This window comes from Melospiza melodia, chromosome 8 (genome assembly GCF_035770615.1).
Source record: "Melospiza melodia melodia isolate bMelMel2 chromosome 8, bMelMel2.pri, whole genome shotgun sequence".
Lineage (NCBI taxonomy): Eukaryota > Metazoa > Chordata > Aves > Passeriformes > Passerellidae > Melospiza > Melospiza melodia.
The window spans coordinates 27,753,892-27,768,576 of NC_086201.1; the positions used below are offsets into that span (position 1 = coordinate 27,753,892).

Genomic DNA, 14,685 nt, shown 5'->3' on the forward strand with positions numbered 1-14,685 from the left:
TGATGTCTCTTGTTTTATAAATCCCAAGGTCCATTGTGTGGGCCAAAACTTACACTGGATTATTTCCTATGAGCCACTACAAATAAAACAAAATGAATTTAAATTATCTATTTGTCCAAACACTTAAACCCCCTTGAACTGAATGAAAAGCAAAAGGTAAACATTTCAGAGCTCACAGATGCCCTGAGCCTGTATTCTACCAAATGTAGGAAAGGGAGTGAATTGAAAATTGAGAAAATAATACAGAAACAAAGCATAAAAATCCTGTAATCACTCACACAGATAAGTGATATCATAAAGCTAGATTCTAACTGAAACAATATGGAAAAACCTCTTCAAATTCAGTGCTAAGTAGGAAAATATTAGTAATCCATTTTAAAAATCAATGCTTTCAGTTCTTCCTATGTATCTACTAATTGTTTTTGAATAAGGGGGACAGAGACAAGAGGAGATGAGCAGGAATGTTGTTAGGGCAACCAGAAACAAAGTAGGAGCTAAAGGCTAGAGAGAATGGTGGAAACTTGGAAGGAGTGAGAAGCTCATAGAGGAGAGAGATGTGCCCAACCCAAGAAAGTGAATGCTGTGGGAAAAGGGCCTGCAATATGGAAATATCATATAAGAGAGATGCACCCATTTGAATAAATGGAAAACTTACCAGAAATTAGTAACTTCTGCATTTTCCACATAGCACTGACCATAACTTGTACACAGAACTTCTTAGGTGACCACCATCAGTGCTAACTGCCTCGAGAGGTCTTCTCCAAGTCCTTGAATACCTAAGAGCTCTTGGGTTTCTCAGTTTGAGCTCAGGGTGTAGAGAATCCAGTCACAAGCTTGTAAGAGAAATCAGTGTGTACATCTTCATAAGATACATATTTTTATTTTTTTTCTTTTAATACAATTGTGTATGCAACAGAGACAGAAGCCAATCTTCTAGCAACACCCTAAGAAACATTGTTATGAACTTCAGAGCAGGAAGTAAGTAATCTTTCATCAGGTACACCTTCTGACAAGGATATATTAATGCTTAAATTTCCATGAAAGGATCTTAAAAGGCTAGTGGGAAAACTAGAGTTGTTATCCACAGATAAAAATAATAGTAGCAAAAATGGTAGCACATCTTTTCAAGGTCAGTGAAATAGCAATTTCTTGTAAGGCCCATGTATTACTCATAAAATATACTTGTCTTTTTCTGCCTGGAGAATTGTTTTCCTCCTCCCAATTAATTTTTTCTCCCTATTTTTCTCTCTTGCTTTTTCTTTGGTTTATTTTTCCTCACTTAACCTCCTTCTCTGATGCTAAAAGAAGGACAAAAGGTGAAAACCTACAGGAACCAGCATAGTCAGACTCTTGTCTTTTACTGCCTTTTTACTGTCCAGCACTGCCTTTTAATTTGTGGGAGAGAGCAGCAGGGGAGATCATTTTGTGCTGTATATATTGCTGACATGTGGAATCAGGAAAAACAGTTGCACTCCTGACTTCCTTTGAGAGTGGCTCCCTCAGCCTGGAAACAATTCCCTTAATGAAGCAGCCATGCAGCCAGCAGCCTTTGTTGTGATATTCAAATCTTGTATGCATGGCAGTATTTTATACCAGCTCTACTCCTAATCTTGTTACATTTATAGGTGTGTTGAATTTTCTGGTTTTAAAGCATCACAGTAAAAAACAGCTCAGTCTTTCTCATTTATTTGTAAAAGTCCCATTTTTGTCACAACTGTCTTATTTTAAATGTAAGTGTCCCAAATTTGGGTTTTTAAACTAAAGGACGAGGTATAATGTAGAAGATACAACAATTAAAACTGTAAAATACACTTTCATGTCTCTGAATGTTTGTTTATTCTTTCAGCTGTTCTCACTTTAAATTCTCCAAATCAAGATATGAAGCACATGAAAGGCTTGGGCTATTCTGCCTTTCACATCATTAAAATGTAGTGCTGTTCTCAGGATAAGCTTTATTGCTGTCTGATAAATATTCATAAAATGAATGCAATTCAGCAGAGTTCTATAATCTCACAAAATAAGTGCTTTTAAAAAAATCCTATCAGCTCCACTAAAATTACCTTTACTTTTATACAAAATTGCCTTTACTTTTATAATTTTCGTGGCTAAAAAAACCCAAAAAACAATAGTAAGAGTTAAGCATTATATTGTTATATATTACACACACAGAAAAATTAGAAAGTTTTCTAGGATTGTGTGTTTTTATTCTGTGTGATAAGAGTAATGTTGCAGAAACTGATAGGTGTTGAAGCAACCCTAAAAAATTAAGGAGCAGCGTAGAGTCCCATAGGGACTGCAAGTCTGCTGTGCCTCAGGGAGTCTTACATGATGTGAAGGGCTGTTTGGTTTAGGTGGGATGGGTATAATTTGCATAAAGCAAAACACAAATATTTGAATTCAACTGAAATATAATATAGACATTGTCAAGATGCTCTTCCTTGAAGTCTTTATTTTGAAGCACCAGGAAAACATAAGCCACGAGAGTAACTGTTGTCATTATATTACGAAGGTTCTCTTGTCATTATATTACAAGGGTTCCACGTTGCTAGAGTTTCATACCTCCTTGATGTTTCTCATAGGCAGCTCTTCTAAGCACTGACTCTTCCCTGTCCTCACAGCAGCCAACTGACTCCAGTTGCCCTCAACCAACCACTCCACTCTTTTATAACACTCTTCTTATTTGCTACAACTGTGGCTTGTTAACATCAGGCCTGCTCCTAATCTTTAATAATTGGCTCAGCAGCAACTCTTCAGGGAGTAAGATAACATTCTATACTACCTTTGTTTACTTACATTCTCTCCCCCTACAAGTAACTAATGATAGTAGTGAGCCTGACATTGAGTCTCGGGGTGACTTAGCCTGTGCATGTTTGATCACTTTGAAAAACATTTTCCCTCTGGTGCGGTTCTTTCAGCATACACTTGTCTGAATATCAGCTCCTGCTGTCATCAGATCAAGGATTTTTGTCAGGCTGTACCTTCGTACCTGTATTGATTATGAGTTTGGCATTTGAATGACTCTTTTTTTTCAGACCTGTTTAATACCAGAGATATTCTAAGGGCAAAATGCATTTGCAGACAGGATGAAATCATGGAACAGGAGAGCAGGTTGCAGTGCTGTTCAGTAAATGACCATAGAAGTACACTTGACACAACCATTACTATTGGTGCTTCTCCTCCAGTTCAGTAAGAGCAGAAAAAAGAATATTTTGAGTTGGGGAGTGGTCATTAATGTGCTATTTTCCAGCTCTCTTGACCAGACCAGAAATTTTGTCTCCAAGCTCATCCCAGACCCACAGCTGTTTTCAAGCTAGCCTGCCTACTCAAGAGTCTTTTAGGAACCCTAGGAAGATTCTTTGAGTTGAAGTAGGACTTTTACTTAACATTCATGGCTGTTCAGTCTAAACTATGTTCTGACCCCCATCAAGTATGGCCTGGTAAGCCAAACACAGGTAACTGCCTCCCCGGGCATTTTTGGTTTTCTCCCACAGAAGCCAGATGAAACGTGTTACCCTGTTTTCCTCCCTGTTTCACACCCTAGTTGGGAGGATAAACCCAGCTGGGATTTGCCTCCCCAGGTGACGCGTAAATTGCTGGGGGGAGGTTTCTGGGCTGACTCAGCGCTTCAAAGCACGGTTCCGAGAGGTAGTACTGACACCTCCTCAGAGCTACCACCGCGGGGAGTCAGCCAGGACCACCCACCCCGGTGCCGGGGTACCCGGGGAGGGGGAGCGCAGAGCAGCCGGGCCGCCCGACACCCGCCGAGACATCGGCACAAGCGGCCGGGGCTCCGGGTACTGAGCGGCCGCGAGCCGCCCGCTCCGGGGGGCGCGGGGGGACCGGCAGCGCCAGGGCCTTGAGGCAGGGGGGGTGCCGGGACAGAAGCACGCCAGGCCGCCCCGTCGCAGCGATCCCGTGAAAGTACTCGGGAGCTGCAGAGATTTGGGGAAGGGGAGATTTCTCCGCGGAAGGCGGGCTGAGGTGTGTGAGGGAAGGGTCCCTCCATCGTGCTGAGCGCTGCGCTCACGTCGCCGCCAGGCTGCGCCTTCCCCCGCCCGTTGCAGGCCCGTCCCCCGCGGGCGCGCGTCAGCTGGGCGCGAGGCGGAGCTGAGGAGCGCGACGCGTGCCGGGAACGTGCCGGGGGCCGAGGCGGCTGCGAGGACCGATGGATCCCGAGGGCGCGGTGAGGAGCCCGGCGGGGCCGCGGGGCCCGGCGGCCGCCCCGGAGGGCGGGAGGGCGGGCGGGCAGCGGGGCCGTCCCGCTGGGGCGCCCTGGCTCGCGGCCGCCCGCGCGGGGCCGCCATTTTGTCAGTGGCGGCCTCAGGCTGTGGAGAAGGCGCTGGCGGCCCCGGTGTGCGGGACACGGTGCCGGGGCAACGGGGTCTGGCTCGGACCTTACACACACGGGCTCCGGAAAGCAGAGGTGTTTAGGGAGAGAAGTGCGCTTAATCACCAGGCCTTCGTGGAGTTAGCTTGTCTGACTGGGAGTCTGCTCAGTGTAAAGTGAATGTTGCGGTTCTGCTAGCGAACAGTTGCCAGACGCACTAAGTAATCGATAAAAATATTGATGGATGTAAATATCCGTATTAATTGGGGAAATTGATAAAAAGGAAGTTTACAAAACAGTAGAAACAAATATTTAGGCAAGTGATGTGCTGATGGCACATATTTGGTCTTTTTAATACTGTTTTCTTATTGCCACGCTGATGATGAAGCAGTGGTTATCGCAATACAGATTTTAACATGTGATACTTTAAACTCACTGGGATTTACCGTATTTACTGTTGTGAGTTCATAAGTGGTGTGTTTAATTCCTCATTTCTTCCGTTGGGGTATTTGTGTTTGTGGCTTATTTTAACATGTCAGCTCTTAAAATGCATACAGAGAAAATGCAGTTTGGGCTCTTGGAGGTAAGGAATACATTTTGGCTGTGTTGTCAACTGTTTATTGTTATAGTTGAATCCAGAAGTTTTCGTGCTGAACACAGTTGCCAGATGATGTACATTGGAAATTGCTGTGAGAGATGGAGACTGTAACCTGTCTTGTCTCTCAGGAGTTTTTTGCTGTGAAAACAAATCTTCTTGGGGACTGTAGTGACTGTGTTAGTTCCATGCCTACTAGAGGTGGGGTTTGTGCAGGTTAGTACTCTAGAGTAGTATTCCCGGTAGGAGAGATGTATACTGGATTCTTTTGAACAGATCAGGTTAACAGCCCCCAGGTGTGTGTGTGTGTGTTTTAGTACGTTCGGAAAGGACTTGGGTCTTCTCTAAAACTGAAATTGCATGAACTTAGCTGCATTTATTGTCTTTAAGATATCCACAATAGTATCATTAACCCATTACTTAGAATTAGTAGGAGTAACTCTTAAGTAGCTAAAAAAGTATTAAATAATCCTGTTGGAGAAATCAGTGACAATACTACATGGCTGCTTTCCAGCTATCATCTTCACAGTTAGGGTTGACTTTGTAAGGCAGTATTATTTTGTTTTGAAAAGAGTTTGCAGTTAAATTGTTTCACTGTTCACAAGTGTAAGCATGCTGGAACTTAAAACATCAGGCAGGCTTTACCAAATGATGGTTTCATGACATCCCATTGTGTTATGCTCTTTTACTGGGGCAAGAGCAATCTGGTTGTTCTTCTGCAGAGGGAATTTCTGTTCTGACCACTGTGTTGTGTTTGTAGGCCAAGAGGGCGTTGAATTAAAATACCAGTCTTCAAAACCTGTTTTCATCCAGTCTGTGGAGATTATTGATTTCCTGTGGTGGAATTATGGGTGCTCAGCACTTGGAAAATTAGTCAGAGGCTGTTGCAGAGAGTAGAGTTGCGTAAATGTTTGTGAGAGCACAGATGGAGTTTAAAATTTCCATTCTATATAGGTTGAAAATAAGGGCTTCTAGTAGAGCAAAGATACGTTGTATAATAACCTGAATTTTATGCAGCATGGTGCTTTGCAAGTTGAACCAAGATTGGTGTTTTGTTTGGAAGTGTTTAATATTGGACTTCAGACCATGGTGTATTCACCAAGTTACAGAATTGATTAAGATTGAGCTTGTTTGAACACTGAGCCACATTCTGAATAAAAGTACATGGTTAATGTTCAGCATCTGCTGTGCCTTCTGAAAAATTCCGTATGTATTGTCTGTTAACAGTTGTTTCATTTACTGATAAATAATGAGTAAGATTTTGAAAATGTTTTCTTTCAATCAGCAGGCCACTGATCAGATGCAAACAGAATCTTTACCTTCATGTCCCAACACTGTGTCACCAGTGAGGTTAAACAATCTGATCGGTTCTCCAAGGTTCGGAACAGTCACTCCAAATCGTGTCTTTGTTGGAGGAATTGATTTTAAGGTATTCTTCCCTCTTCTTGCTGCTAAATTATAATTTATAACAGTATAAAAATCAACAAGGAAAAAAGAGAGACAGTCATGTGTATTTGTTTTGCTGGTAAGTCCTCTTCACTTTAATAGCCAAACCTACAGTAGAGAATAAAGCTTTAAGCCTTGATTTCCTTAACAGTCCTACAAAGTTGGCTCTGTACACCTAGCTGCTAGAAGCTTTTCACACACCACTTCTTCAGAGTTTTCTTTTTTCAATAAAAATAGCTTTGTTATCAGCAGAGCTGATGGTAGAAAAACATGTAGAACGTTTTGTTTATGTATACCACTTAGTGTAATTTAATAAACTGTCACAATGTTTCATATGGCCAGTGGAGCAAACCTCCGTGGCTTTTGTTTCTCTAACACTTCTGGTTCACACAAACAATTACAGTGTGTGTGTTCCTTGCCATAGTAATTTTCTTAAAGGCAAGAGTTTGTTTTTAAAAAAGTGTGTAAGCTTCTCTGGGTAATTTGCAGTATTGATCTTAATTCCTAGAATGCTTGGGCCTTTGTGTGTTCCCTAAAATCTTTAAATAGCAGTGAACATTGGGCCACTCTTACCTTGTTCAGTTGCTTTTAACATTTGTGATAAGCTTAAGCTTTTTTCTTTCTTCCCACTTTAGATAATTAATTAAGCCATTGACTTTTGGTGCTTAGCTGTTGCTTTGTTCCCACCAAGAGTATTTTCTCTGCATCAATCCTCCTAGGCTGAGACCTTTTGAGTACTGGCTCATTTGAAGAGGAACAAGAATTGGCAATTCACCGAGAGTATTTTACTTAACAAGTGCAAGAAATTCCAGAATCTTCTATTTTATTTGGCAGGGGTAATTCAAATAGAGGTGTTCATATTCTAAGATGTACAGGGCCTTCAGTACAATTAGACTTCATTAAGTGGCAAGTAGCTTTTTGCACCAACAGTAAGCAAATTTCTGGAGCTATAAAAAGACCTCTCTTGCTCTCTTCTGTCTTCACTGCAATTTCAAAGGTTAAAATACTTTTCTGTCTAACATCAACACTTTTATTAATTGTCATACTTATTGTTCATTTTGAAGGGTCTCTTGACTTGGTTCAGTTGCTGATACTTCAAAATTTATTATGAAATTGTATTTTCGACAGCAGTTTAAGCATGTTTGTAATCATAAAGAGGATGGAATTTTTTTGCAGAGGGGTGAGGAAATAGAAGGGATGAAACCTCTTTAGCCATTTTAGTTGCTTTTCCATTTGGTATGACTCTTTATATCAAACACAGCCTTAAATTTCTGATCTAATCCTCAAAGGGTTTATATGTCAGTCTTGAATTGCTTTCTATTGGCAATCTCATGGCAAAAAGTATTGGGGTTTTTGGCATTTTTTTAAGTCAAAGGTCTTATTCAAGTCACTTGGGGTGATGCAAAAGCTGTTGACTTCATTTTTGTGGGAAAGGGAGACAGTTAATCAACAAAAACTTACTTGCTTACTAACAAGTTCTTTTATGATTTTGCCATTTTGTCTATCACTATGGCAGTGATTCCTGTTTGCAAGAGGAAACACCTGGTCTCTCAAATTTAGAGAAACAATTCAGCAAGGGAAGTTAGAGTTGGGAATATCTTCATCTTGGTCTGATGATGCATCTTTAGTGATGCAGGCCATGTGTCGCTGACAAAGGCTAATCCTAAACCTTTACCCTCCTTAAAGTATCTGAAAAGTGCCTTTGTATTATCATAAACAGGGAAAGGCAAGTCCTCAATGTGTTTCTACTAAGTTTCTAAATACTATGTTTGCACAGATGCTTGCAGATTTCACTGTGCATCTTAGAACAGCATTTCCTTCTCATCCTGCATTAATGCAATGCTCTGCATGTAAACCTTTGTCTTTCCAAATTCATAGTTCGTGTAGCAAGCCCTTATGTCCTTGGGTAGTACTTTGAGCACTACTCAATTTCAGACTTGGATGAGGAACATAAACCTTTGATGTGCTGCCGAGGATTCCCTAAATTGTATACAAACAATCAAAGTCATTTACTTAGAACTCAAACAGTACTTGGTATACTTGAAGTTAAGGAGGAGTAAAGATGAGTGGTGTGTGTGTGTAGCTGTGCTTCTCCCATGTGACGTGTAGCATTAACTAAGGGCTTAAAACTCAGAAGTGATGCTTACTGCAGCATATGTGATCTGTGCTTACATTGTAATAAAATATTCACAGAAGGCAGAGGAGTGTTCACAAAGCTCAGGTGAGTCTTTACATTAGAAAGTTGTCTTATTCCCTGCGTACTTTGGAAGGGGGCAGTTCCTTCCAAGTTGACTTGGACCACTCTCCATGGGAGTAACATTTTCTTTCTTACAGTGGGGAGTTTGTATAGTGTGCCTGTATGTATTTGCAGACTGTCATGTTAAAAACACTTCAGAAGGAGGGATCATGGTATATTCAGTGGATTTGACCACTAAATCACTGTGGTTTAGGGGGATCTATGTGACCTGTGTATATCAGTACGCTCTGTTGTATTGCAGTTGAAAGTATGGCAGTAATTTTTTGTACTGTGAACTGCTCTAGCATGTAATTAGCAGAAAAGAAAGTTTGGATCTAGTACACCTACTCATTGATCTTAACTGTAAAAGGACAGTTGTTACATAAATCTACTAATGAGAAGTTTCTAGAATTACTGTTGAATAATTAATGCAGTAGTTAAGTGGGCCCTGAGGCTCATACTTACTCATCCTTCTGTCTTCATAAGCAGGGTTGTAATTAGTTTGTAGCAAACTTCATCCAAAGTACATCCATTAATAGTCTTTAGGTAAACATTGAACTAATTAATTGAATAACTATGCAAACCAACTTTTCCTTTTTTTTCCCCTTCTTGATTTACTGTCTAGACTAATGAAAATGACCTGAAGAAGTTTTTTGCTCAGTATGGCAGTGTGACAGAAGTGAAGATAATAAATGACAGAGCTGGAGTGTCAAAGGGGTTGGTATAGTAGAATAAGTGTATTGTGGAAATTGAAAATAACAGAAAGCTGACCATAGTAAATTTGGTTTTTATAGTTCACAATATTTTATCACTGATGTTTCAGTTATTCCATGTGTGTGAAAATCTGTTCTTGCCCTTTAATATCTCTATATAAATGTCTCCAATTTGCATAACTAGAACTCTTAGTCATGTTATAAGATGAAGCTGTGTGTGGCTAGGGCAGAATTATTAGTTTCCATTTTTTTCAGGTTTTCTTAGTGACTATTACTTAAGTAGATGATCCTAGCAAGGTTATCTAGTTATTAAATATATTTTTATTACTGAAAGCCAGTGTGGAAAGGAGCCTGAAGTGGAGGAAGAGCTGAGGTACACCTGATTGTGGTGGAGTGCATGGCAGCAACAGATTTTTGTGTGAAGATTTCTGGAACAGCAGCATAGGGGACAAATCTGATATTAAATTGTGATTACTTACAGTGGAGACTGAGACTGGAAGTAACCAGTAGGAGAAATGACAAAGAACAAGTACAGAGAAATATTAAGATTGTGTAGTGGAATTATTGCTGCAACCCAAATGGTTGCATGGTGATGTCAATAAGGTGGGGAAGTGCATTGCCAGAGAAGGGAGGAAAGAGGGCTGAAGCAAAAAGGAATGTGCATGAGAGTTCACCTCAAAAGTTCTCTCCTGAGGAGTAAGGACAGTTTAATGCTGTCAGCTTAACATGTGTCAGCAAGTTTTATGTGCTGAGCTGCAGCTCTTAGCACAGAGAGTGCACTTGCATGACTTGGTCCCAGATCTGTCCCCAAGCCTCTTGCCTTTTTAGTAAATTCCAAGAAGTATCTGAGAATTGAATGTGTGTGTCCATATAGCCCATAATAATTATGCAGCTGTGATTACCAACATATGTCTCACAGCAGATCTGTTGGAAAATAATTACTTTCCATGCTGTTAGGATTTCTGTTGAACTCCAGGCACAGGCTTTGTTGCTTCTGCGTGACAAATGATTTTAAAAACTTGCAAGTTTGTGATTACATCTATTAGTTTATTGTCCAGTCTACAGAATGAAAAATCTGTGTAGCTAAGGTCCCATGCAGGAGAATACTTTGTCTTCTTTGAACTTGGAAATGTTTCCAGTTAAGAGATGCCAATACAAAGTACAGCTAGTCAGATTTATTGAAGTTCTTTATTAAAATTAGCATACAAATGCTCACAAAGAATGAAAACCTTGTATTGCAAAATCTGATCTGCTGGAAGGAGGGGTAGAAGCTCGCACCTTCTGTATTGTGACCCTGAGAAATGAACCATGACCCTAACAAACCATGTGCACAAAAATACACATTTCACAGATTTCAAAAATATTTGAAATTTAGGAAGTCAGATTTATTGGAAGAGGAGGAAGGGGTTTTGGGTTTTCTTATGTATGTGTTGTATACATTTAGATACTTACTTTGCACTGACAGTGCCACCAAGATTACTCTGGGAATTAATTGAGGGGGTTGGAAAAGCAGGAGTTCTGAGTGGAAAGACTGCTTGATTTATTGCAGCAGTTAAAAGGGGTATTGTGGTGTGGAAGACATGCTATGTCACAAGGTATGAGAATGGCTTCATCCTTGATCTCCACAGAACTCTTTTTAATGCTAATCCTGTTGAGAATTACAGGAAAATTCACAGATAATGGCTGCATCACTGCTTTTTTGAGAACTCAGTTTAAAATAGTGGATTGTGTTTGTGGCAGTGGGGAGCATTCGCAGTTGTTGCTGAAGTAGGTGGGAGCTGTACTATGAATTACAGTATAATATTAACTTGGAAAAAATCTCAGGTGTGTCACCTTGGTCACCTCAAGAAATGAAAGGTTTAGATCAAAATCTTTGTTTAATAGCAATGAAGGATTTTAAGGCATAAGCTGAGTAACAAGAACAGCTGATCATTCTTGGTAGTATATTGCCACGTACTTGAATGTAATTAAAAAGGTGCTAAGGATGCAGTTGTTAATTCAATCTTTACTCCTAGGGTGGTTTTTTTACCCATTAATTTACCTTGTAATGCCACTTGTAGTGTACATCAAGTAAGTATGTGCTGTGTTTGTAAATACACACTTGAGAGGCTTAGCTCCTGTCCTCTTTGTTTAGGTATGGCTTTGTTACATTTGAAACCCAAGAAGAGGCACAGAAGATTTTGCAAGATGTAAGTGACAGTCCCCATTATGTTTGTCTCTTAAATGAATTAATTGGTTTTGTACTAGGCCTGAGAACTCTAGTCCTCTGTTTGCCAAGTTGCATTTGAAGACAAGTTTGGTCTGATAGTTAGAATGGTTTAAGGAGATCTAATATAAGATTTTTCTTATATGAAATTCTGGTCATCCTCTGATTTTTTTTTTCTTTTGTCCTACTCTTCTATTTTGACTAATGTCTCCAGAACTTGCTTTTATATTGCAGTCTACTAACTATGTGTTAGTATTAGAAACAGACCCTGAGGAATTTGATCAGGTTCCAGACACATAGCCTAGGATCTGGTTTCAACATAACTTCTCTCGTGCTCAATGTGCCTAACCTACTGAGTTATTTTTCACTTCTCAGATACCTAGATCTGTGTAGAAAATAATCATGTCTTATTTCTTTATTGCTAGGCTAAAAAGCTCAACTATAAGGATAAGAAATTGAATATTGGACCAGCAATAAGAAAACAAGTGCGGAGCCCTAATGCTCGTATGTATTTTTACTTGCATTTGTGTATTATCAATATGAATATAAGTTTTTAACCAAGATGTACCTGGTCTGGCATGTGCTCAGAATGGTTTGCAATGGAAGCAAATGCATGCAAGTGGAAATGTTGAAATAAATAGATTTTTGGTGTCTTGGTTCTTTTATCTCTCAATGTGTTGTTTCTTTTACTTTATTGGAGAGAGTTACCTATCTAGGAATGAAGTGAATGGAAATTCAATTTGCCTGGCAGAATCTTATTTCTAAACATTCAGTGTGTCCTTGCAGGTTCTACAGGATAAAGCAGGCTCTGCTGGTTAGTGGCATTATTATTCATTAATTATGTTATTAAAACCCGTTAGGATTGTTGCAGCTTGCTTTCTTCAGTAGAAACCATAAGCAACGTGTGGTTATAGTCCCCACTCTCTTCTTGAGCTGTTTGTTCTAAGATATTGAATGGATACTGAAAATGTAGGCTATGAACTACCAACTTTGAAGATGAGATCTGTCAGTTGTCTTCAGTAAGGGCTGCATGTCAGAAATGTAAAAGATTTCTTAAGTGCAGCAGACAATGAAGTGTACTTTGGGACTTTGCTGCAGTATTTGTCCTATGGTACCTTTTGGAACAGTTAGGAAAACCCCATCCTTCCTTTTGCTCATCTTCATTCTGAGGCCAGAATACAGAAGAATGTTGATTTAGTTCTGAAGCTTTCTTTAGTTTATCATGCTCTGTTGGAAGTGGTTCATGTGTACACTGCTGCTGTTGGTGCAGGCACACTTGCTGAAGACAGGAAGTTTGCCTCCTCCCCCCCTTGTGCCCAAGTATGCCCCTTTTCCTGGTGTAAGTGTATGGGTTATTATTTGCTATGGGGAAATGGAATACTTGTTCCAACTGTATAGTTTCTTTCTCTAGAAATTATTCAGTATGGTCTTTGCTAAGTCATCATCATGAGATTGTATGCCATTTTCTTGCTATGCTTTATTTCACTTTCCATCTTTGACTTGTGTTTTCTCAGTTGTGTTGCCTGACTTGTGGGAGTTCCTTCCTCTGACTCTTGTAATGAATGTGTAAATTGATAGAAAAGGGGCATCTCTGTGTTTTAATTGAGACATGAGGCAACAGGGGTAAACCAAAAATATTTTTAAAAAGCTTTTCAAAGAAAGCTGCTGTATTCTTTTGAGATCTTTATTTGTAGACCAACTCCCTGTTGTCTCTCATGCCTAGGATAGATCTGTGATAGAGGATCATATTGCCATCCAGACACTTGCTAGGGCCTGGTTTCAGTAAGTCTGCTCTCATGCTCAGTGTATCTCAGTCACCAGAATGCTTTGTCCTACTGCAGCTCATCTTGGCTTCATGAAGCCAGAACACCTGGACTTACAATGTCACTGTAGAGCTGTGGGTTCCATTACATTCCACAGAATTAGAGAGCTGGACAATTAACTGCTGTCCTCTGTAGCCCACATATATAGTGCTTGTCTTTCATACTGTAAAGCAAAATTATTTTTAGCTCTTCTATCGTAGGATCGATTGGGGTGAGAGCTTTGAACATAATTGGGAGAGCCACTTGGTTTGCTTTTCCCCAGCATCAAAATGCAGTTTTTCATCAGTGAATTTTCTGTGTTTAATGAGGAAGATTTCTTTTTTGTTTGCCAGAGACTTATTCAACCCTGGCAAAAAGTTTGTGCAGTTACTTGTGCAAATGCTTGGTAGCTAGTGCACAGGATTGTTGGTCTTGGGATTGTATTGATATACTCATCTGAGATACCAGTAAGTGCTGTTCTAGATTGCTGACTGGAGCTAAAATAGCCTTTAGTTTTCCTAGGGTGTGCTTAACATTATCCTGACAAACATCTTAGTCTGTCTATGGATAATCTATCAGCTGTGTTGTATCCAGGTGTCTTAAGGCTTTTCTAGGAATTAGTCAAACTCTTACTATCCATAAAAGCTCTTGAATCCCTCTGTGACCCTTTTTGGTCATCCACTGAGCATTCTGGTGATCTCTGCAGTGTTCTGTCAGTTCATAAAATGGCACTTCATGGTGGTTTTTACCTTTGCAAGGCAAGGTGAAAAACTAAAACTTACTTAGTGATGTTGTTTATTTTGTGTTCTTCCTGATTTTTTTCTGTACTATGTTACTATTTTGTGATTTCAGCTTCAGCTGCAGAATTAATTTTCCCTTTTTTTCTCTCCAGAAATCTCCACATATTATGTGTTCTGTTTAATTATTTGTATGGATGTCATCTTCTGCAGCCTTTCCCATCTAGCTCTGGAGACATCCTGTGGCCATCTGCTTTCATGATCGTGTTTGAGAGGGAATTGAGATGGCATTAGACAAGCTGCTCCATGCTCTTTCCTTTGAATGTTTTCTTTCTGTGAAAAATCAAAAGTGATCTCTTTTTTCATGGTGTATACATCTGAAAAAAGTTATTTACAAGTAAGTTTTTAAATATTTATTCCAGGTTCTGCTGTGACACCACAAGCTGGTACAATGTATGCCACTACTGCTGTATCACCAGAAGCTGGTACAATGTACTTGACCACTTCCAGTGGATATCCATATGTTTACCATAATGGAGTGGCTTATTTTCATACATCTGAAGTCTCTCCTGTTCAGCAGCCATGGCCAGTAAGGAATTTATTTTGATATTTATGCTTTTCTA

General features: G+C 39.9%; 1 protein-coding gene across 2 annotated transcripts in view; it reads left to right on the forward strand.

Annotated features, from left to right (window-relative positions):
* Positions 1 to 14,685, forward strand: part of BOLL (boule homolog, RNA binding protein) — a 29,753-nt gene that overhangs the window by 5,258 nt on the left and 9,810 nt on the right. For both annotated transcript variants that reach the window (XM_063161393.1, XM_063161394.1), the window contains exons 4-9: positions 917 to 978; positions 6,208 to 6,351; positions 9,230 to 9,321; positions 11,452 to 11,506; positions 11,949 to 12,027; positions 14,485 to 14,651. In XM_063161393.1, the coding sequence (XP_063017463.1) occupies positions 6,223 to 6,351; positions 9,230 to 9,321; positions 11,452 to 11,506; positions 11,949 to 12,027; positions 14,485 to 14,651 (522 nt within the window). In that variant the 5' untranslated portion in view covers positions 917 to 978; positions 6,208 to 6,222. The remainder of the gene's footprint in view (positions 1 to 916; positions 979 to 6,207; positions 6,352 to 9,229; positions 9,322 to 11,451; positions 11,507 to 11,948; positions 12,028 to 14,484; positions 14,652 to 14,685) is intronic.